The sequence below is a fragment of the Amblyraja radiata genome, chromosome 8 (genome assembly GCF_010909765.2).
Source record: "Amblyraja radiata isolate CabotCenter1 chromosome 8, sAmbRad1.1.pri, whole genome shotgun sequence".
Taxonomy (NCBI): domain Eukaryota; kingdom Metazoa; phylum Chordata; class Chondrichthyes; order Rajiformes; family Rajidae; genus Amblyraja; species Amblyraja radiata.
In genome coordinates, this window is record NC_045963.1 from 33,862,707 (window position 1) to 33,886,815 (window position 24,109).

At 44.4% G+C, this 24,109-nt stretch overlaps 1 protein-coding gene across 1 annotated transcript; it reads left to right on the forward strand.

Annotated features, from left to right (window-relative positions):
- The first annotated feature begins 72 nt into the window (after positions 1-72).
- Positions 73-6,172, forward strand: LOC116976046 (general transcription factor II-I repeat domain-containing protein 2A-like). Its single transcript, XM_033025531.1, has 2 exons — positions 73-158; positions 2,609-6,172. Exon 2 carries the CDS (start codon positions 2,618-2,620, stop codon positions 4,415-4,417), a length of 1,800 nt encoding a protein of 599 aa, XP_032881422.1. The 5' UTR covers positions 73-158; positions 2,609-2,617; the 3' UTR covers positions 4,418-6,172.
- The last annotated feature ends 17,937 nt before the right edge of the window (positions 6,173-24,109 follow it).

The window sequence follows — 24,109 nt, forward strand, 5'->3', positions numbered from 1 at the left end:
GCGGGGCTTGCGCATGCGCGCCTGCCAAAGGGCTGTCTGTGAGGTGTGAGGTGTGCGCATGCGCGCCTCGGGCAGCCGCCGCTTCCTGTCTGTCGGCGCGTCGAGCCGCTCGAGCTTGCAACGATTTTCCTGTTCGCTTCACGTTTTACTCCAACAAGGTAGTTGTGGATAAAGGTTTAATTGCAAAGAATAAATAACCCAAAGTCGGTTCGTAAGAGTCCTCCTGTTTACTTGTGCGCCAAATTTTTCTCGTCTTTCAAGATTCACAAAATACTGGAATAACTCAACGGGGCAGGCAGCATCTCTGGAGAGAAGTAATGGGTGACGTTTCGGGTCGAGACCCTTCTTCAGACTGAAGGGGTGTTTCGGATTGGAACCCTTCTGCAGACTGCTGCCACAACCAAAGATTATGCTCTGCTCTATAATCTTTGGCCACAACTACCGTACTTCTCCTTGGATTAGAGGCGTTGGGTTTCTTGAATTCTAAATTGCCTTTAATTAATTCTCACGTGAACCATTCGACTCGTCATTTCAAATTTCCTTTCAACAGACGTTGCACGAATTGTTGGATTTATTTCGTTGGGTTTTGATTTTTTTAACCTTTGTCCTTCTGAACGTAAGATATGGACTTTTGGTGCTAAGACTCAAAGTAAAAACTTCTGTTGACCTTGTGAGGTACTTAAATACAAGATGCCGAGAGATCATGACAGGGGAATCTCGAATTTGGTGTATTACAGATGAAAACAAGGGAATGAGGTTAAATTGTTTGGGCTTTTGAGTTGGAATTTTTCCCCCCCAAAGCAGTCTGAGATAGATACTCAAAAAACAAGTTGGTGATAGGTTACTATGGTCAGAGTTGAGATTATAACTTAATCAGTTGTGATGGACTGGGAGAATAGGTTTAAGTAAAAGAAGGGCTTGCAGGTGCTCCTGATTTGTAAACTAATAATCTATCACCCAGTTCAGGGGTCAGCAACCGAATCCGGCCCGTAACCCGAAATCATCCAGCCCGCCGGTGTATTTTTTTTCCTGTGGATGTCCGTCATCTAGAATCCTAGAACAAGCACAGACAGTGAGCACGGCAAAACTACGATTCGCCGTGGTGGAAAGCAACTCTCTCGAAACCCTCCCTCCTTTCTACTCAACGGCTAATCAATTCTTGAATTTTTTGAAGAGGTTACTCGGGAAATTGATGAGGGTAAAGCAGTGGATGTTGTATATATGGACTTCAGTAAGGCCTTTGACAATGTTCCTCATGGAAGGTTGGTTAAGAAGGTTCAATGGTTGGGTATTAATGGTGGAGTAGCAAGATGGATTCAACAGTGGCTGAATGGGAGATGCCAGAGAGTAATGGTGGATGGTTGTTTGTCAGGTTGGAGGCCAGTGACTAGTGGGGTGCCACAGGGATCTGTGTTGGGTCCACTGTTGTTTGTCATGTACATCAATGATCTGGATGATGGTGTGGTAAATTGGATTAGTAAGTATGCAGATGATACTAAGATAGGTGGGGTTGTGGATAATGAAGTAGATTTTCAAAGTCTACAGAGATTTATGCCAGTTGGAAGAGTGGACTGAAAGATGGCAGATGGAGTTTAATGCTGATAAGTGTGAGGTGCTACATCTTGGCAGGACAAATCAAAATAGGGCGTACATGGTAAATGGTAGGGAATTGAAGAATGCAGGTGAACAGAGGGATCTGGGAATAACTGTGCACAGTTCCCTGAAAGTGGAATCTCATGTAGATAGGGTGGTAAAGAAAGCTTTTGGTGTGCTGGCCTTTATAAATCAGAGCATTGAGTATAGAAGTTGGGATGTAATGTTAAAATTGTACAAGGCATTGGTGAGGCCAATTCTGGAGTATGTGGTACAATTTTGGTCGCCTAATTATAGGAAGGATGTCAACAAAATAGAGAGAATACAGAGGAGATTTACTAGAATGTTGCCTGGGTTTCAGCAACTAAGTTACAGAGAAAGGTTGAACAAGTTAGGGCTTTATTCTTTGGAGCGCAGAAGGTTAAGGGGGGACTTGATAGAGGTCTTTAAAATGATGAGAGGGATAGACAGAGTTGACGTGGATAAGCTTTTCCCACTGAGAGTAGGGAAGATTCAAACAAGGGGACATGACTTGAGAATTAAGGGACAGAAGTTTAGGGGTAACATGAGGGGGAACTTCTTTACTCAGAGAGTGGTGGCTGTGTGGAATGAGCTTCCAGGGAAGGTGGTGGAGGCAGGTTCGATTTTATCATTTAAAAATAAATTGGATAGTTATATGGACGGGAAAGGAATGGAGGGTTATGGTCTGAGCGCAGGTTTATGGGACTAGGGGAGAATACGTGTTCGGCACGGACTAGAAGGGTCGAGATGGCCTGTTTCCGTGCTGTAATTGTTATATGGTTATATGGTTAATGCGTGGTTTACAGTTGAGATATGGAGCAGTGAACAAAGCGCTATGAAGGGCATGAAAAGACAATAGATCGAGTCCAGAAATATTATGGGGCGACTGTACTTTCACATTTATCAAAAACTGGTAAAATGCTAATAGATTTATGATGATTCTAACATTAGTTATACTGTTATAGTAATAACAATATTTGATTTTTTTTCCCAGCAAACCCCAATGGCTACAAAATGCAGGAAGGTGGATGTTGAGTGCCGGATCTTCCAAGACACTTGGACAGAAAAGTACTTCTTTATACAGCACTTTGGCACGCCCACATGCCTCATCTGCCACTCAAGTGTAAGTGTGAACAAGGAGGTCAACATCAGGCGGCACTATGAAACAAGACACCCGAAATTTAATGAAATTAGTGGGCAAGCAAGGAAGCATGAAGTTCATAACCTTAAATGGGGCCTGGAAAATCAAAGTCTGATGTCCAAGAAAAAAAGTGTAGAATCAGAAAGGAACACGTGTGCTAGCTACGCAGTTTCTAAGTTGATAGCAGAAAATATGAAGCCCTTCAATGATGGAGATTTCGTGAAAGAATGTTTGATGGCAGTTGTGGACATTCTGTGTCCCGAGATAAAGATTTCATTTTCAAATGTCAGTCTCTCTGAAAGAACAGTTGCACGACGAATAGAAGAAATGTCAGTGGATGTAAAAAAGAGTTTAAAGGACTATTGCCAACATTTCCAGTTCTTCTCAATAGCGCTCGATGAGAGTACAGATACCAAAAACACCGCTCAGCTTGCAGTATTTGTACGTGGAGTAAATTCAGCTTTCGACACTGTTGAGGAGTTAGTTCAACTGGTACCTATGAAGGGTACTACCACAGGAGCAGACATTCTTGAAGCATTGCTCAAGTGTACTACAGACATGGAGCTGGATCTATCTAAGTTAGTATGTGTCGCAACTGATGGAGCGCCAGCAATGGTTGGAGAAAAGAAAGGTGTCGTGGCTCTGCTTCAAAACCACATGGAAGGCCTTGGAATTAACCACAAAATAGAGAAAATGCACTGCCTAATCCACCAGGAAGCATTGTGTGCCAAGTCTTCAAATTTGAAGGATGTGATGGACGTAGTGGTAAGAGCAGTAAACATGATTTTGTCTCAGGGACTGAACCATCGTCAGTTTCAACAACTTTTGTCGGAAGCAGAGGCCCAGTATGGAGACCTGCTCTACTTCTGCGACGTTCGGTGGCTCAATCGAGGTGCAATGTTAGAAAGAGTATACGCTCTGCGGGAAGAAATAGCAACATTCCTTGAAGGTAAAAATGTGAATGCCTCAGAATTTCGCGATCCTAAATGGCTTTCGAATTTAGCATTTCTGGTAGATTTAACAGCTCATTTTAACAACTTCAACTTGCAACTTCAGGGAAGAAATCAACTCGTACATGAGATGTGTGGTCACATCGTCGTCTTCGAAACAAAACTACATCTGTGGGAATGCCAGCTTGAGAAATCATGCTACGCTCATTTCCCTAAACTCAAGGAGACCCAACCGACAGACACCAACACATTTGTGACTGTAATACGTGACTTGAAAACTGAGTTTTCTTCACGTTTCGCTGACATTCGCTCACACACAAGCGAATTCAGGCTGTTTGCCACACCGTTTGACATGGACATCGACAACGTACCAGAAAATGTTCAAATGGAACTTATTGAGATGCAGTGCAGTGATGTATTAAGATCTAAATTTAAAGCAACAGACATATCTCTACCAGAGTTCTACAAGAAATATCTTCTTGAAACTGGTATGTATACCAACTTGGTAGATCACGCGAAAAAAATGACATCAATGTTCGGCAGTACTTACATGTGCGAGCAACTCTTCTCAAAAATGAAATACACGAAGAGTAAATTAAGAAACCGACTGACTGATGCCCATTTAGATGGCATCTTGTACCTGGCTTCTTCCAGCCTGTCACCTAATATTGAGAGACTGTCGAGCGAAGAACAACACCAAGTGTCACACTAACTGCTATGAGACAGACAGAGAGCGGTGAGGGTAGTTTCTATACCAGTGTCTCAAACTAACTGCTATGTTCATTAGACATAATATTATTTAAATATATAAATATGTCAAAGTTTTGTTAGTATGTATTATTACCTCCATTTATTAACTACGGCGATAAATGTGGCCCGCCATCCGTTCACAGACATGGGTCCTGGCCCTTATGCAGAACAAGGTTGCCGACCCCTGACCTAAATGATAGCCAGGAACTAATGGAACACCGCGGGGATCAGTGCAGAGGGCTCAATCATCGATTTATGTTAATGCCTTGGATGAAGGGATGGAGTTTATTGCAGCCAAATTTACTGATTATACAAAAATAAGTGGAGCAGTAAATTGTGAGGAGGCGCTAAGTCTGCAAAGGGATAACAATTAGGCTGAGGATGTAATGTGGAAATATTAAATTGATCACTAGGAAAGCAAGAGCCAAAAAAAACATTTATTATGTAAACGAATGGGATGACAAATTGTGATAGTAGAAAGAGATCTGGGAGTCCTGGATTCAGAGACAATATGAACAACTGCTCTGCCCACGACCACAAGAAATTGCCGAGAGTCATGGACGGAGTTCAGTTCAACACATGGACCAACTTCCCCCACTTTGACTGCATCTACACTTAATGCTACTTCTGAGAAGTAGCCAACATAACCAAAGACCACTCACACCCCAGGAAGAAAAAGGAAAATTACATTTAATCCAACAAAATATGAGGTGAAACATTTGGGAGGGGAAACAAGCCCAGGAATTCATAATAAATTATTAAGTACAAAGAAACTGAGGAATATTGGAGTTCATATGTGTGTTTTTACAATACTGGGTACCAAAAGTGTGACATCTATCTATATTTAAAACTGTGTGTGTGTGTGTGTGTTTCTGCCTGTCTTGTGGTTGCCAGCCTGTGGGTATCAGCCTTTGATTCGTTGCTACGCCAATACCAGACCCATAAATGCCCAGATTTTTTCCATTTCGGTAGATATTTCACTTTTCATTCCAAGTATCCACTCCTCATTAAATGTTGTCGTGTTTTTGTACTCATTTTTAATAAAATTCTTCTACCCCCCCCCCGCCCCCCACTCACTCATTTTGTCGCCTCCTGCTGGCCAGCGACCATAACGGCTGCTGGCGCTCGCCTCAAAGACGTCATTTAAAAACAGCCGCACTGCTGAGTGCTTGAATCTTCAGTTGGAGGACCACGTCTCCCGTGGGGGCTACGGGTAGGGAACGGCTGCGTTGGGGGAGCAGACCCACGGGTCTGCACTTGGTCTAGTCATACATAAAACTGAAGTTCACAAATAGATTAGTTCAACTTGATTTAGATCAATCGAAAAACCCTCACAGTGGTAGTACATGACAGGGAGAGATCGTCCATGAAGTTCGAGAAAATTTCATTAATGAACAAAATTATTTGTTTAACATGTTTTTTTACACTTTATGTTTGGTGTCCACCATAACAACCGTTACATGAAGTTTAGAAAGTCATTTTTTTCTAAAGCTTGATAGCTGATTTCTTCACTTTTGCTGTTTTTCAACATACAAATGTACTTTCTTGCTATAAACATGGAGTATGTGACCAAATGAGCAGTATTCCTGTTATCTACTGAAACGTGTGTTACGCGTGTTCAAGGGTCGACACCAAAATGAAAGTAGCTACTGTTTCTTCCAGTGTTTCTTTTTTTGTAATTTCTTTCTCATGTTTTGAATAAACTTTATGGAAGTAATTTTCCATACATACTAAGAGACTGCAGGTACATAACTTGATGGAAATATAGCTACTGCAAAATGCTGGTGTTACGCGTGTAATGGTGGACGCCAAAATTATTCACTTATTTTGGCATGCAGCAGCTTTTTTACAGAATCTTGATATTAAGGTTACTTTCTTCTCATAATAATTATCTATTGATTTCTTCAAACTAGAACATTTTCAATCTCCTTGGGAAGTTCTTTGGTCTTAATTTACCATTGTGGTGTAACGGTGGTTACTCTAAAATAGGGTGGACAACAAGAGTAACCACCGTTACACTCTTTGAAATATGGTAATTCAGAGCACTTAATGCCAAATTCATCAAAAGTTTAACTTATTACTGTGAAACATGTATCTCTGCAAAGCAACACACTTGAAAATGTTTTGTATTATAATGAAATTAATGCAGAAATTGCCTCTATTTCATTGTGTCCAAGCACGTCACATTTTTGGTGTCCTAAAAATAGTTATTTTTTAGATAAACTGGTTGAATCGGGAAATTAATTTAATTCCTAACTTGATTTTATCTCAAGAGTAAAGAGAGTTTTATTGTAATCTCTACTATCTTTTCCAAATTGAGTAACATTCCCTGAAAAAAATTAACACCATACTACTTGAAACAATGGAGATATGAAATTTTTAATGTTCTGTGCTGAAATCTCTCCAATATTGTAAAAATACACATATCCATAAATCATCCAAATTGACAGAATTGATAGTTGTAATGATTCAGACATCATGTAGAACACTTTCCATTTTAGCAACATATAGAATACAAAGGTAGGGAAATCTTATTAGAACTAAACAAAATGGAGAAAGGATATTTTCTGCAGTTCCTCACATTGCAATAAAGTAAGCTTGTGGCCGCAATCGATTGGTGAAGGTGAAGTTTACAGGAAAGCTGCCAAGACTAGAACATTTTGGTTATAACAGGCATGAGATTTCTCCGCGGATATCCGCAGATTTTGACATTCGGCAAAAAAATATCTGTCTAAATCCAGCCCGGACTTACCATTACGGAGCCTGGGATCTTTTGCCGAGGATCGCCAGTGTTGGAGCTCCGACCGAGGGACTTGTGGACTTTAACACCATGAAGCAGCGTTCTCCAGTAAGAAGCGGCCGACTCTGAGCTCCATGCCGCGGAAGGTTCCGATCCATCCCGACGAGAGGGCTTGAACAGCGGACCGTCGGCAATGTCTCCGTTCAAAGACCCCGACCACGGGTGAAAAAGGAAGAAGATGACTGAACTTTATCACCCTCCATCACAGTGAAGGATGTTGATTCCACTGTGGTGGATGTTTATGTTAAACTTTATCTTATGTGCTGTGTGTATTTTTGCTCTTTTCTTAGTATAGCTGCATGGTCACTCAAATTTCACTACCTTCATTGGTAAATGTGACAATTAAATTGACTCTTGAATCTTTCCGCGAGACAGTGAGCCGCTGCACCGATGGTTGAGTGCGTGGAAATCCGCGGAGTCGATTTTAGCGGAAAGCGTGTACCTGGGTGCAAGCCGACCGTCTTTTCATGCGCATCTCTACGGCTAGCGTTCAGCTCTGCACATGTAGAGCCAGCGTTTTTTCTGTCCCCAGGCCCACCGTACTGGGGTTGGGGCGGGGAGCACAGAGTTACGTAAACGGACACAACACTCACAATGCATTCAAGAGTCTGTATGTCATAGACACTACAATGGGTTTTTTTAAACAGTATATATTAAGGGTAAACAAGCAAGGAAATTGTGCCATTTCAAGGCATAATTTTCAAAAAATTACCAAAAAAATTCCTGTGTAAAGGATACTTCTCCCTAATTAGAGTAAACAAGCAAGAAACAGGTATGTAATATAAAATATTTGTGCTTTAAAAAGTAGATGTAATATAAAATATTTTCAATATGACAAGTGTAAACAAGCAAAGAGTTGGCGTCATTTGTAGGTATGATTATCAAATAAATTCTGTGTAAATTGTGACAAGCAAGTAAAATGCACTATTTTAAGTTACAATTTTTTTTAAATCACTATAAATTAAGGGTAAACAGGCAAGAAAGTAATTTCAAGGTACAATTATCAAAAATATTCTGCCCCAGCCAGGGGTGTTGCCCCTTGGAACCCTACCAGGGGGCAATGCCACCTGGACCCCCATCTCTCTTCCTCTTTTTTCAGTTTTTTCCTGTCTCATGCCTGTTACAGAGCTCTCCCCCGCCCATCCCTGGGACAATCCGATCACCTCTCACTGTTTCTACTGCCTGCATACAGACCCCTCATCCGCAAGACCAAACCTGCAATAAGGACAGTCAAAATATGGCCCGAGGACGCCACCCTACAACTCCAGGACTGCTTTGATCGCACCGACTGGGACCTGTTTGCACAACAGGCTACCAGTGGTACAGAGATAGACTTGGAGGAGTACACATCCACTGTGCTCTCCTACATCAACTGCTGTGTGGAGACTGTCACAGTGGACAAGAAACTAGAGATGTTCCCAAACCGGAAACCCTGGATGAACAAGGAGATTCAGGATCTGCTAAGGGCACGCAACAACGCCTTTAAATCCAGGGACACCTCTGCTTACAGTGCGGCCAGGTCGAACCTGAACAGAGGCATAAAAAAAGGTCAAAGTCATCCACAGGCAAAGGGTAGAAGACCACTTCAATACCGCGGACACCAGAAGCATGTGGCAGGGTGTCAGGGACATCACTGACTACAAGAACAGCCCGCCTGCCCCCACGGTGATATCACACTGGCCAACGAACTAAACACCTCTTTGCCCGGTTTGAAACTGGCAACACCACCAGGTGTGGAATAACCCCGGCCATTGCGGAGGGACAGGCCTTAACACTGAGCACTCAGGAGGTACACGGTACAGAGTATTAAAGCACACGGTATTGGGGGTTCAGTATTGATGTGGATAGAGAACTGGCTGGCAAACAGGAAGCAAGAGTAGGAGTAAACGGGTCCTTTTCACAATGGCAGGCAGTGACTAGTGGGGTACCGCAAGGCTCAGTGCTGGGACCCCAGCTATTTACAATTTATATTAATGATCTGGATGAGGGAATTGAAGGCAACATCTCCAAGTTTGCGGATGACACTAAGCTGGGGGGCAGTGTTAGCTGTGAGGAGGATGCTAGGAGACTGCAAGGTGACTTGGATAGGCTGGGTGAGTGGGCAAATGTTTGGCAGATGCAGTATAATGTGGATAAATGTGAGGTTATCCACTTTGGTGGCAAAAACAAGAAAGCAGACTATTATCTAAATGGTGGCCGATTAGGAAAAGGGGAGATGCAGCGAGACCTGGGTGTCATGGTACACCAGTCATTGAAAGTAGGCATGCAGGTGCAGCAGGCAGTGAAGAAAGCGAATGGTATGTTAGCTTTCATAGCAAAAGGATTTGAGTATAGGAGCAGGGAGGTTCTACTGCAGTTGTACAGGGTCTTGGTGAGACCACACCTGGAGTATTGCGTACAGTTTTGGTCTCCAAATCTGAGGAAGGACATTATAGCCATAGAGGGAGTGCAGAGAAGGTTCACCAGACTGATTCCTGGGATGTCAGGACTTTCATATGAAGAAAGACTGCATAGACTTGGCTTATACTCGCTAGAATTTAGGAGATTGAGGGGATCTTATAGAAACGTACAAAATTCTTATGGGGTTGGACAGGCTAGATGCAGGAAGATTGTTCCCGATGTTGGGGAAGTCCAGGACAAGGGGTCACAGCTTAAGGATAAGGGGGAAATCCTTTAGGACCGAGATGAGAAGAAACTTTTTCACACAGAGAGTGGTGAATCTCTGGAATTCTCTGCCACAGAGGGTAGTTGAGGCCAGTTCATTGGCTATATTTAAGAGGGAGTTAGATGTGGCCCTTGTGGCTAAAGGGATCAGGGGGTATGGAGAGAAGGCAGGTACGGGATACTGAGTTGGATGATCAGCCATGATCATATTGAATGGCGGTGCAGGCGCGAAGGGCCGAATGGCCCTCTCCTGCACCTATTTTCTATGTATCTATGTACAGTGCGCTCTGCGTAGGATCAATCCACGCAAGGCTGCAGGCCCGGAAGGAGTCCAGGGAAGAGTATTAAAGGACTGTGCTGGACAACTGGCGGAGGTATTCACGAGAATCTTCAATCTATCTCTATCTCTGGCAACGGTCCCCAAGTGCCTGAAAACAGCCACCATAGTACCAGTGCCGAAAAAGTCCAAAATCACCAACCTCAACGACTACCGGCCGGTTGCCCTGACTCCAATCCCTATGAAGTGCTTCGAAAGACTGGTCCTCTCCCATATTAAATCCAGCATCCCTGCCTCACTGGACTCCCATCAATTTGCATACAGGGCAAATAGATCGACAGAGGATGCCATCTCTCTGGCCCTTCTCACTGTCCTGACTCACCTGGACAGACAGGGCACGTATGTGAGGATGCTCTTCATTGACTATAGCTCTGCATTCAATACGGTCATCCCCACCAAGCTCACCACCAAACTCCACCAGCTAGGCCTCAGCTCACCGATATGCGCTTGGATCCTGAACTTTCTCACGGAGCGACCACAGGCAGTGAGACTGGGCCCGCACCTGTCCTCCACCATCACCCTGAGCACCGGCACACCACAGGGTTGTGTACTAAGCCCCATGCTCTACTCCCCCTTCACTCACGACTGTGTCCCTGCATTCGACACCAACACCATCGTGAAGTTTGCAGACGACACAACAGTGATTGGGCTGATCACCAACGGTGATGAAACAAACTACAGAGCGGAGGTGCAGAACCTGGCGGACTGGTGCGCCAATAACAACTTGGCACTAAACACCTCCAAGACCAAGGAGCTGATTATTGACTTCAGGAGGTCCCATTCTGGAGAATACTCCCCAATCTCCATTTACGGGGAAAGTGTGGAGAGAGTGTCCAGCTTTATGTTTCTGGGCACTCACTTTTCAGAAGACCTCACATGGTCCATGAACACCGCCGCGCTGGTCAAGAAGGCACAGCAACGACTGTTCTTCCTGAGGACATTAAAAAAGACTGGTCTGCCCCAACAGCTGCTGACAACTTTCTACCGCTGCACCACAGAGAGCATACTAACGTATGGCATCTCTGTGTGGTATCTCAGCTGCACGGAGGCGGAGAGGAGAGCTCTTCAGCGCGTCGTCAACAGAGCGCAGCGGATCATCGGGACAGAGCTACCAGCCTTGGAGGGCATCTACCACACGCGGTGCCTCAGGAAGGCCCTCAGCATCCATAAGGACTCATCACACCCCTGCCACGGTCTGCTTCAACTACTTCCCTCCGGCAGACGTTACAAGGCCTTCTACGCCCGAACCTCCAGACTCAGGAACAGTTTTATCCCAAGAGCTATAGCGGCTCTGAACCGGCCCTAATGAGTGCCCCACCACCCACCCCCTTTGGACAGTCTCCCTCAGATGGTCACGTCAATCAATTCAGCTTGCTTATTTATGTATTGTATTTATTTACCTTTCTTGTACATCAGTGGAGCTGCACACTAAATCTCGTTGCACTGACGTGCAATGACAATAAAAAGATATTATTATTATTATGAGGAAAGGTTAGCTAGTCTGAGGTTGTTTCCCTTGGAAGACTATGGAAATTGAGCTGTTTATAGCAGCGGAAAACGAAAGGTGTAATTCCCTTAATAGAGAGATGAGTAACAAAGAAATCTGATGCTAGATGGACATGCACTGTAATTTTAAATACGGTGCAGTGCTCAGTTTAGGAGCATTTGCACAAAATGTTGTTGCACATATAAGACCACAAATGGTACTTGCATTGAAACAGGTTTAGTTTAGATTAGAGATACAACATGGAAGCAGACCTTTGGGCCTTTGCCAACCATCGATACCTTGTACACTTGTTCTCTGTTATCCCACTTTTGCTATCCTAAGGCAATTAATTTATTTGAAATGTGGGGGTAAACGAGCACCCAGAGAAAACCTACGCGCTACAGGGAAAATATGGACTCCATACTGATAGAACCCGTAGTCAGGATCGAACCTGGGTCTCTAGCACTGTATGGCAGCAACTCTACCGCGGATAATATTGGGTATTTTTGGTGCCTGACAAAATGAAGGATTTCTGTTTTTGCAAAGCCTGCTTGACATCTTTGGCAAAAGCTGCAAAGACCATGACGATCATATGGCTCCATAGTGTCTGTGGCCTGGGAAGAGGTTCAATACAGGTTGATGACCAGATGTCCTCTAATTGATAATATGTATGCGGGTTTTGCAGAGGGAGCTAGGTTCTGCTGCAAATACATGCTCAGGATTGGTTGGGAGATGATGGGTTATAATAATGTTGCTAACTATGTTGCATGGTCTTCACGCTGTTACTCGTGATTGGTCAAGGAGAGGGGCCTTGCCCAAATTGTTTACTTTACCTGTTAACAGTGCTTTTTATCGCAACAATGTTATATGATATTTTGAGATTGGGTTAGGGATCTGTCAATGTATTTTGTAACCCTTATTGATGATTGCCTTGTTGCCCCCCCCATGTATTTCACGCCATGGGTCAGTGAAGGTATAAAAGAGGAGAGAGCACATGAGAGTGTGCCGATCTTTTGGGATAGCAGATGGGACTGTACTGATCTGCTGGAGTTGTTCTATTCGCACGAGGCTGAAGGGCTTGAACGAGTAGAGACAAGGATCGGACCCACGATGTTGGACTAGGTTTTGTATTGGTGTTGGATAATAAAGAGAGGTGATTACCAGTGCTTGTATTTGTTGTTTGACTGAACCAGACTAAGGGGGTAAGATTATGACCAGAATTATATTGCGGGCTTGTCCGGGATCTCAACAGAGTGCCAAACATAAATTTGCGGTCAGGGAATTGAGTCGTTTCAGATTGCGAGAGGAGAAATAGATGCCACGGTGCGACGTTCGATCCGGTTTTCCCTGATCCGCTGATCTAGGACGAATTGATCATTCTCATGCTTGTGTTTGGATTCCCAATGAGATCGATAAGAATAGTAGTCTGGCGAGCACTGAGGGCCAGAGTTTGAGTCCCTAGGGGGTTGAAGTCCCCGCCTGGGAGAAGTGGATGGTGGGAGTTGGGCTCACAAAGCTTTTCTCTAGTGGGTTTGAGGCCCGACACCTTTGTTGCATTCCGGATATATTACAGCTGTTGCATTCTAGATATATTTGGGGTTGGAGGCTCCACTCAGACTGGGATACAAATTTCGAGGTATCTTCATACACAGGGCTGAGCAGGGACTGTACTAAGAGGGGGAAGTACTGTATCGGTGTTGAGAGTGCGATTGGAAAGAGACACTTTAAAAATCAGCATCGAAGACCAGCACGAAGCGGAGACGTGATGAGGACCAGTATTTAGCAGGTGGGAAGGAGTTGCCTAGGGGGTTTGAGTCCCCGCCTGTGTGCTGTTTAAAACCTTTGGTCAAGTTTTAGAACTTCGGAACAATACTGGGAACTCAGTGTTGAAGTATAGATTGGCTGAGAAATACTTTAAGGCAACACTGAGAGGGATTTGGAGATGCTTCTATTATCTAGAATAGTGATTTAAATTCTAAATTTTCCGATTCAAATTTCACCAAATTCAGGGCTTCACATTGAAGGATACTGGTTGTTGTATAGAGATCCATTTTGATCTATTCCGGGCTTTCATATTGAGGCCCCTGGCTATTGTATATTACTAAAATTGTAAAATAAATTCGTAAATAACTTAGTATAAATAGATAATGTATTGTTAATATTGTTAATTTAGAGAGTGTTTGTGTGTTAGATACTGCCGTTGCAATCGTAGTTTTAATCGTGACTGTATATTAATATAGTGTGATTAAGACTGCTTTTGTAATTGGAGTCCAAATCGCGACTGTGCAATCAAGGAGGCATTTCCTGTGGTTCCAGGGACGAGTATCCTGTTAGTGGAAAAGTAACTTGGGAGAGGAATAAGTACCCATTCGTGGAAATAGCACCTTGATGGGAATAATACTGTCAAGTATAACTTGGGAGAGGAATAAGTACCTGTTAGTGGAAAGATACCTTGAAAGGAATAGTACCGCCAAGTGAAAAAGTACTTTGAAGCTAAGATCTTTGCTTTGAAGGGAAAGTCTCCTGTATCCGTAGGAGGGGTTCCGTTGATTGACAACAGCACGATTTGGATCATTTAGAATATTGTGATTTATTTAAAACTGTACAGTTAGTGAATGTTTATTAGTTGACTGATTGTGTTTTACATTACGGTGTGTTTTTGTATGATAGTTATTAGTACAGGTAGTATTATTTCTTGTTTAAGTACGATTTTGCTTGCATGTTACAAGCTCGTTTGCCTTTGTTTAGATTGTTTTGAATGTAGGAGATTTGCTGCTGAAGTGTGTTTGATTGTTCTGTTGCACCTTAAACTGAGATTGTTTAACGACTTGAAATTGTTTACAGGTTTGAAAACTACAAAGGTTTGAAAACTACAAAGCTTGTGTAAATTCTGTGCGTGAGAGTGGTGTGAAATAATTTTGGGTCCCCGGGTTGAAAGGAGAGATTGATTGTGTGAGAGACTTACTGGTGCGTTGAAGAACTTTTGGCCATTGTTTGTGAACGAACTTGTTAATTGAAGTGTGAATCATTTGGATACTGTGTCTATTGTTAGCCCATTGTATTTTGTATCCACTAAAGCCATTGAGTATATACTGATCACTCGTGATAGACTCCCGTGCTTCTTAAAACAGGTGTAATCTCCCCCGTTAGTATTAAGCCCCTATTTTCTATACGTTGGTAGGAACCAGACCCACCTACCTCCATGGTTATGGGTATTCTTCTGTTTCCTGCCGGTCCAACGAGTCTTGCACGTTGTCTGTAGGGCCGGCGTTAAGCCGATTTGACCGATTGCTCCCAATTGGGCCCCGCGCCTAATGGGGGCCCCGCACTAATGTTCAGTATTTCGTACGGAAATACGAATTCTCTTTGTTAAATAAAGATTTTTTTAAATTCGCCATCCGGATTTTTTTTAAACGAACATGCATAACAACCGCTGCACGGCCATCATACACAAACGATTTGTTAACTAGTGCTGTTAGCACTTCTTAACGGTAAGTAGTTAACACCTTGTTATGCGATGTCATGAATCTGCATCTATCCACATTCCTCAGTAAATGTTATAGTGTTTTGAACAAGTATTAATGACGCCGTGTTCAAAAGGGAACTGCAGATGCTGGAATATTGAAGGTACACAAAATTGCTGGGGAAACTCAGCGGGTGCAGCAGCATCTATGGAGCGAAGGAAATAGACGACGTTTCGGGCCGAAACCCTTCTTCAGACTCATTTAATGACGCCGTGTTCCTTTGAATAAAATTCACGCGGCGTCATTAATACTTGTTTAAAACACAATTACATTACTGAGGAATGTAGATCGATGACACGTTGAGAATTTCATTTAACTCACCATCATGAGTGAGGGCTCCGGACCGCGAGAAGGGGCTTCTTCCTGGTGTGCAGGTTAGTCATTCACCTACCGACCCACGTTGTGTCTCTCTGTCTTTTGCTCACTCCCTCTTTCTCTCGCGCTCTCTCTCCCGCTCCCCGTCTCGTCTCTCTCTAGCTCTCCTACTCCCTCTCTATCACCCTGTCCCCTCAGCATTCCCGGAATCATTGATGTTTAGCGGTAGACAAAAATGCTGGAGAAACTCAGCTGGTGAGGCATTCGCCTGGCCCGCTGAGTTCCTCCAGCACTCTGTGTTTTTTGTTTGGCTCTGAAGTTGAAGGTGGCTCAGCGGGACGGGCAGCGGCTCTGGGGAGAGGGTTGTGTTTCTGGTCGAGACCCTTCTTCAGACAATCACAAGTACTCTCACCGACGCGAGTTCAGTTCGGTCTGAAGAAGGGTCTTCTCTCCAGAGTCGCTGCGCTGCCTGTCTGCTGAGTTACTCCAGCTTTATGTCTATCTTCAATTTCAGAGAAATACAATTTCTCACGGGGGGCTTATAACGTCTCTAAACCGCTCTGGGACTGTCTGAACACCTCTAAACCCCCTCTAGCCCCCCTATTTCCCTCTATTCCCCTCTAAACAATTGTAAACACACCTGAACCCATCTGAAGCCCTCTAAACATCTCTAAACCGTTTAAACCCCCTAAGGCCGGCCATGCACGCACACACACAGACGCATACACACAAACACACACACTCAGTCACACAGACACAGAGACACAATCGCATACATTCATAAACACACACACACATTCAATCTTTCAAAGTGCCGCTCATTTTATTAGATGTGTGACACTTTCATATAGTTTTTCAAAATTTTAGTATATCAAGCATTTAATGTATTTTTTGGTTAAAGACGAGCATACTACACGAAATATAAACATACATAAATTTTTACTTTTCTAGAGTAGGGGCCCCGCCATCAATTTTCTAATTGGGCCCCGCAATTCCTAGCACCGGCCCTGGTTGTCTGACATGGCGGTGATGTTGGGGGGTGGCGCATTTTCCATGGGGCCTGCTCTGGGCCCTGGCCTGAAAGGCTTACGGGATTGGCACGCAGGCCCCGAGCTTTCACCAGTACCATGAGGTAGACCCTCCTGGTGGACGCGTTAGAAGTACTGCTGACTGGTTTACGTGTGGTGCTCATTCCAGACCCTGCCCTCTTGCGCCGAATATTTTGGACACTTCGTCCAGTTTTTTAGGCTTGGTTTGGTAACTTAGCCAGACAGCAGGATCTGTGGTTGTGAGGTCGGCGTTCTCACAGTCCTGTAAAAATGTTTGAGTTGAGGGCAGGTTTTATAACTTCCTGAGAAGTTGCGGAGCACTGCGAACAGTAGGGTCAGGTGTTTTGCCATACTACTCTGACCCTCTGGAAAGAGCATGCGAAAATGATAACCGACGTCAGGGATATCAAATTCATTTTAAGATATTTGGGTTTTTAAAAGCTATGCTCAATGTACCCCCCAATAACGGTGGGTAAATGCAATTTAGGGGAGGCGTGATGAAATCCAACACCTCATGACTACCTAGTCTTGGAGAGGTTTTTTGAAAAGAACAGGTAGTAAGCTGGCCGCCAGTTGAGACTGAAAAGCCATCTCGCTAGTGGTGGAGCCACATAGCGGCCACACCCAGCAGCTCTTCCTGATCCTGTACCTCAAGCATACTCCCGATGTTGTTCAGCCAGTGACCCCTCTTCTTGACCAGCCCAGCTCTGGTTCCCATCAATCCCTCGACAAGGGAGATGGCCAGTGGAGTGGGAGTGTTAGCTCCCTTGGCGGACTTGCCCTTGCTCCTGAGGTAGTCTCGCTGGAGTTTTTAGCTCCATGACCTTCCTCTGGCTTGGAGAAACAGACAATCTTGTTTCTTGTTTGAAGTGCTGATCCCATCTTCCGTGTCTGTCTCCAGCCTGAGGTTGGTCCTGACCTTGCTGTTAGAGGCTGTCTGCCGTTTTTCGGGCGGCATTTCAGCGGTTCTCGGGCGGCGAGTCTCCTTGTCGGGAGTCTGCAGGGGTGCCGGCCGGTTTTAAATTTCCCTCCAGTCCGCTGCTGTTGGTCAGACAGCTGTTTTAGCGGACTGGGCATCAGCGCAGCACCCGTGTCTGTGGACCGCAGCGTGTGCGGTCCCGTTGCCGCCTCTCCCTCCTCCACTGTCGGCTCCTTCCCTGGAGTCGAACGGGGGCCGCTTCCCTTTGCTGCTTTGCTCCCCCTGGAGCAAAAACAAACGCAAAGACCGACTTTAAACTGAAGGTAAGTACTTATCTAACGTTCCTTTGCTTCAGGCTCGTAGCGGGAGCGCCTGACTCCCGATGCGCCGCTGTTGCACTGCTGGCGTTAATGCCGCGCATGCGTGCTGAGCGGGCTCTTCACGGAATCACTCACGTGACTCCGAAGTAAAATCACCGCCACCTCAACGTTCTAAATGGGCCCGTTCCAGAAAATCCCACAGGCAAGTTGATTTCACAGAGGAAGAGGACTTAACTTTCTGGTGCCTTTCCCCACAGTGGAAATGTTTTGATTCTGCTGTGGGGGGACGTTTGTGTTGAACTCTATAATATGTTGTGTCCATTATTTATTCTTTTTTTTTTTTTTTTTTTTTTTTTCCTTTTTTTATTTTTAAACCTTTTTCTATGGTTTGCAATGGAACTTATTATTTAATTTATGTGAAGCACTTTGGGGTCATGCAAGTTGACTTAAAATGTGCTATATAAATAAAGCTAGCTTACTTACTTACTTACTTACTACTTACTTACTTACTTACTTACTTACTTACTTACTTACTTACTTACTTACTTACTTACTTACTTACTTACTTACTTACTTACTAAATGGCCATAATTTACAGGTATTAAACATTAAATTCTTTCCATTGGCCTATAAACCCATGACAATAAGATTTTAAAATATGTTATATTCTGAATTCTTGTATGAATGTTATTTGGACACTTAGGCTATTTAAAAATGTTAATCATTCTTAAGAAATGGATAGATGTTTAGATTTAGTAATTGAATTTTGTAATTAGCTACAAGTGCATAAACAACTAGATCCCAAGGTCGCTTTGCTCATTAATGGCAAAACCGTTTATCTCAAAGTGGATTCGGGGGTGCGTTGCAATGTAATTTGTTTGGCTGTTTTCCAGAAGCTGAAAAACACAGAAACAATATCTCCAACAGTTGCATCACTTGTCTCGTTTGCTGGAACTCGAGTGCACCCTATCGGCCAAGTTGAGTTACGTTGCTGTCTCAGCCCACATGTTGGATTTTTACGCGGTACGTGAGAATGTACCATCTCTACTGGGTCCCGACGCATGCATAGACATGGATTTGATTACTTTCAGCCCTTCTGTCTGTCCACTAATTACAGACTGTGATTTTACACATCAAATCCTAACACAATACAAGGATTTGTTTGATGATAAGCTGGGTAAGTTGCCTGTCAGGTACACGATTACCATTGACCCTGAGGCAATTCCAGTTGTTTGTCCAGCTCATAAGATTCCCCAAGCTATGCGGGATCGTGTTAAAAGTGAACTTAACAGAATGGTGTCTCTAGGTGCGATTACTCCCGTAACTGACCCCTCGGACTAGATCTCCACAATGGTTGTCGCTACTAAGAAGAACAGAGACGAGATACGGATTTGTATCAACCCCAAGGACTTATACACAGCAATTAAACTACCACGTTATCTAATGCGCACTGTGGATGAGATTGCTGCACAGATGGCTGAAGTAACTGTATTCACGGTGCTAGATGCCAAGAGTTCATTCTGGCAGATTTCGCTGGAACATAACTCCTCCAAGTTGACAACTTTCAGCACTCCATTCGGACGTTATAAATTTCTTCGTATGCCCTTTGGAATAAGTTCTGCCAGTGAAGTATTTCACCAAGCTATGGAGCAATTGTTTGCAGGCTACCAATGCTCCATCGTAGTGGGCGATATCCTCATTGCTGGAAAAATGGTCAAAGAGCACGATGCCAATCTGACAAAGGTATTGAAGCGTGCTAAGGCCATCCATCTCAAGCTAAATCCTCAAAAATGCAAATTCAGAGTGAATGAGGTAAAATACTTAGGCCATATATTTACCAAAGACGGTCTAAAAACTGATCCAGCGAAAACTAGTGCTATCAATGAGCTTCCAGCACCCACAGACGTGCTCAGTCTGCAAAGATTCCTTGAGCAAATTCATTCCGGATTTCAGCAAAATATCAGCCCCCTTGCGCCAGCTCACACACAAAGACTCTGCTTGGACTTGGCACGAGCAACAACAGACAGCATTCAACATTCTTAAACGGCAGATGTCTGGTGCTCCTACTCTGGCTTACTTTGATCCTTGCACCTCTCTGAAGTTGTCGACTTGCAAGTGCTTCCATGGTTTGTCCGGCCATGGGATTGGCTGAAGAGTGGCAGGACGTGGTTTTGTTGACTTCTCGCTAATTGTGCATGCTTCACAATTGTTTCCGAAATCTTCTATGCGACGATCTATTGCTGGCCACCACACTGCCTCGTGACACATTTGTTTCATCTTAACAATGGCCGGGTGTCCTTCGTGTGCCAGTTGTAACACGCGGTGTTGCAGTGATTTGGGTATAAACACTCGAGTTCCGCGCGTGACACGTATCGTCAAACACTGCAAGTTTGTGGCGTACCGGGTGGTACGGAACCAAGTCGTCTGCTATTTCTTTGGGCCAGTCTGTCTAGAGATTCTGGCAGACGGTTTGTAGTGTGGCATCTGCTTTCAGCTCTTCCCGTGTTACTAGATTCGCCGTCGCGTGCGAAATCACCACGAGAACGTTGTCTTCGATGTCGCTTGATGCATTGCTATCGCGTGTGCGTGCAGGTGCCACTGTTGGGACCCGACTGAGCATGTCTGCGATGCTATGGCCTGAACCTGCAAGGTATTCGACTTCGAAGTTGTACTGATGAAGGCGATCGGACCATCTGTAGATCCGGTGCGGTCGATGTCCTGAGCCTGACATGTCCAGTAACATAGTTAGCTCTTGGTGATCCGTACGGAGAGTGAATGGTCTCTCATATAGGTATACGTGCCAGTGTTCACACGATTATATGCACGCTAATGCTTCGCGTTCCCCGGTGGAGTACTTGCGTTCTGTTAGAGTAAAGGGACGCAAATATGATCGGTCGCTCGCTTCCATCGATGCACAGCGATAACACTGCTCCGATCACGATACTGGAAGTGTCTGTTGTGACGTACGTTTCAGCACTTGGGTTGAAGTATGCGAGAACAGGCGGAGATGCTATTTCGTCTTTCAGCATGTTGAGCGCGATGTCTTGCTCACATGTCCATTCCCACGTTATGTGTCTTTCCGTATCAGCTTCTGTAGTGGTTCTGCGATCTGCGCGTACTGCGGCACAAACTTGCGGTAGAAGTTGGTGGTGCCCAGAAATGAAACTAACTCTTTCGCATTGGTTGGGGTAGGGAGCTCGTTGATGGCTTGGACATTGTCCTAAGTAGGCTCAAACTCCAGTCAGTTACTCTGTACCCAAGAAAATCGATCTCGGATGCTGCAAATGTACACTTTGCTGCGTTGAGCGTCAAGTTGTGTTGCGCGAGACGGGCTAACACTGCATCCAGACGTCGATAGTGTTCCTCCTTGTCCCTGCCATGGACGACGATGACATTGTCGAGGAGGTTGAGTGTTCCGTCAATGCCTGACAAAACCGATGCCACAATTTTTTTTAATGCGCAGGGCGCTGAGCACAGTCCATACGGCATCCTACAGTACTCAAATACTCCTTCATGTGTGATGAATGCTGTCAAATGCCGACTGCGTACTGCTAGTGGTACCTGAAGGTAGCTTCGGCGCGTGTCTAGTTTTGTGAACACTTGAATCGTGGAATGACGCAGATAGCTCTTGTATTGTTGGCAGAGGATATTTGTCTGGAATGCTGGCTTTGTTGACCGATTTGAGATCGATGCAAAGCCTGAGTTCACCGTTCTTGTGTCGCGCGATGACAAAATTCAATATCCAAGGGGATGAATCGATGCGTTCAATGAAACCATCATTTTCGAGTCGCTTCAGTTCAGTTGAGACTTCCGAGCGAATTGAAAATGGTAGACGCTGTAGGCGTTGTGAAACAAGTGGGACTGATGTGTCTACATGAGGTGTGTGGCAGTACCCTTTAACTACCCCAAAACCCGAGAAAAGGGCTTCATGCCCATAGTCTGCGTTGCTGATCACATTGATGTTTGTGCCGGTTGAGTCCTGAAGCTTGAAACAGTCGATCAAACAAATTGACTCCCATCAGACACTTTCCTTCCGCAATGTAGAATCTGAAGTGATCAAGCTTGACTGCTTTGTAGCAAACAGGAACTGTCACTAGCCCTATAGTGGGGTATGGTTGAACCATCATAAGAGCGAAGAGTGTCCCTCGGGGGAGCAAGTGGGTAATCTGAAAAATACCTATTGTAGAGGTCTACGCTCAAAATAGAAACCTTCGCCCCCGCATCTATGAGAAGCGATACCAAGGTCCCAGCGATCTCAACCGTGCAGTCTTTGAAAGCACCTGTTGACCGAACATCCTGGTCAGCTCTGTCCTTTATGGAGTATACGTTGTGTACACCCGGAGATTCATCGTCTACATCGAGGACAGATGGCGCATTCTTCTTCGACGACCGGCAGACTTTCACGTAGATTCAGCTTTGAACATGCATTGCACCGTTTACCGTAAGCTGGACATTCCTTGGGAGCGTGTGTCCGGCCACAATTCGGACACTGCTTGTTTGAGCAATTGATTTTTGACTGTTTTTTTACTGTTTCTGAATGCTCTGTGCTGTGTTCTTCTGATGAGATGAATGACAAGATGCTTGCCATCAGTGCTTGCCATCGAATATTGTTTGAGCACCTTGACATCATGCATCGCACTTTCCATTTGCACGGCTAATTCTTGTGCCTTTTGAATTTGAGATCATCATCCTCCATTAGAAGCCGCTATCTGATCCACGGGATAGAAGTCTTTTCTATCAGCTGATCTCTCACCAACTCATCAATCAGTGCCACAAAATTGCACTTTGCAGCTAGTTCTATCAATGAAGAAACAAATTGCTTCACTGGTTTGCCATGTCCCTGTGAACGTTGACGAAAACGATATCTCTCTATCTATTTGTCTTTGGGCCAAAATATTTGTCAAGTGCAGTAACAGCATCACTGTACTTACTCGTTGCAGCACTGTCAAACTCCGCGAAGATCCGCTGTCCCTCCGTTCCGAGGCAATGCAGCAGGATCACTCGGCGGCGATCGTCCGATATGGCCTCGCCGTCCAGGCTGCTTGCGATCAAGTATGTGGTGAAACTTTTGAACCATCGTGTCCATGGTACAGGAGGCTCTCCTGGACTTTCCAAGAATGGAGATGGGGCAGCGAGAGTTAAACTAGCCATCCTCGTCGCCAGATGTTGTGTTTGACGGGTAATAACTCAATAACTACTCATGTTGTACCATGTCAGTAAGTGGGTTTATTCGAGCCAAGATGGCTGCGGAACTGATTCCGAGAAAAACATACATATAAGGGCAGAGCCCTCTTGTGATGACTGTAAGGACAATCTTACATAGATACAACAGTGGTGCCAAGAAAGATGAGTCGGATAAAAAGATCAGGTAACAAATCTTCCTTGGAAAAGCCAATGCCAACTATCCAGAAAATTATTCAGTTGCAGGAGGAAGCTTCTGAAGGGGATATAAGATTATGGAAACAGCTTGGATGTACAATAGATTGCATGTCGGGATTGTGAGTTACTCCGGCAGGGCAGACTTGTATGATAGATCCTCTTACAGTTTGGATTGTGGAGTGTATGCATTTTGCGACTCACTGTGGAGCGAGAGCAATTGATGATGCTCTTTCGGCTACTTGGTGATATCTAAGATTACAAACTTTGGCCCAAAAAGTGAGTAGCTGTTGTATTATTTGTCAGAAGTATAATCCTGGGAAATGAGTAGGTTATGAAGATGGGAAAACACCTTTACTCTTCAGATGGATTATATCGAGCTATAGAAATGCCTGGGATATAGATATGTACGTGATTATCGATGTATTCAGCAGATGGATCAACGCCTATCCAACACTTGATAACAAAGCGGCTACTGTTGTCAAGGTGAGAAATTATCCCTAGAATCGGTATCCTAATTCAGCTTAGTTCTGACAATGGTCCTCATTTTATTGGCCAAATTAATAAAGAATTCTATGAACAGCTGGGTATCCAACAGCAACTACACTGTGCTTATCGACCACAGGCTGCTGGACTTGTAGAAAGGGCAAACCAGACCCTGAAAACTAAATTAGCTAAATTGAAGCGGAGACAGGAATTGGTTGGATCAAATTACTCCCTATAGCTTTATTTCAGATGCGTGTCACGCCTGCAGGGAAATCGAGACTGAGCCCAGCTGAAATTATCTATGGACGACCTTTAAAAACCCCTTGGAACCAAAATTCCATAAAAGTCGTAAACGTCCATCACATGACTACGGAGATG

Bases quoted from the DNA above. Each gene is read 5' to 3' on its own strand.
- LOC116976046 (XM_033025531.1), top strand. From the start codon at position 2,618: ATGGCTACAAAATGCAGGAAGGTGGATGTTGAGTGCCGGATCTTCCAA.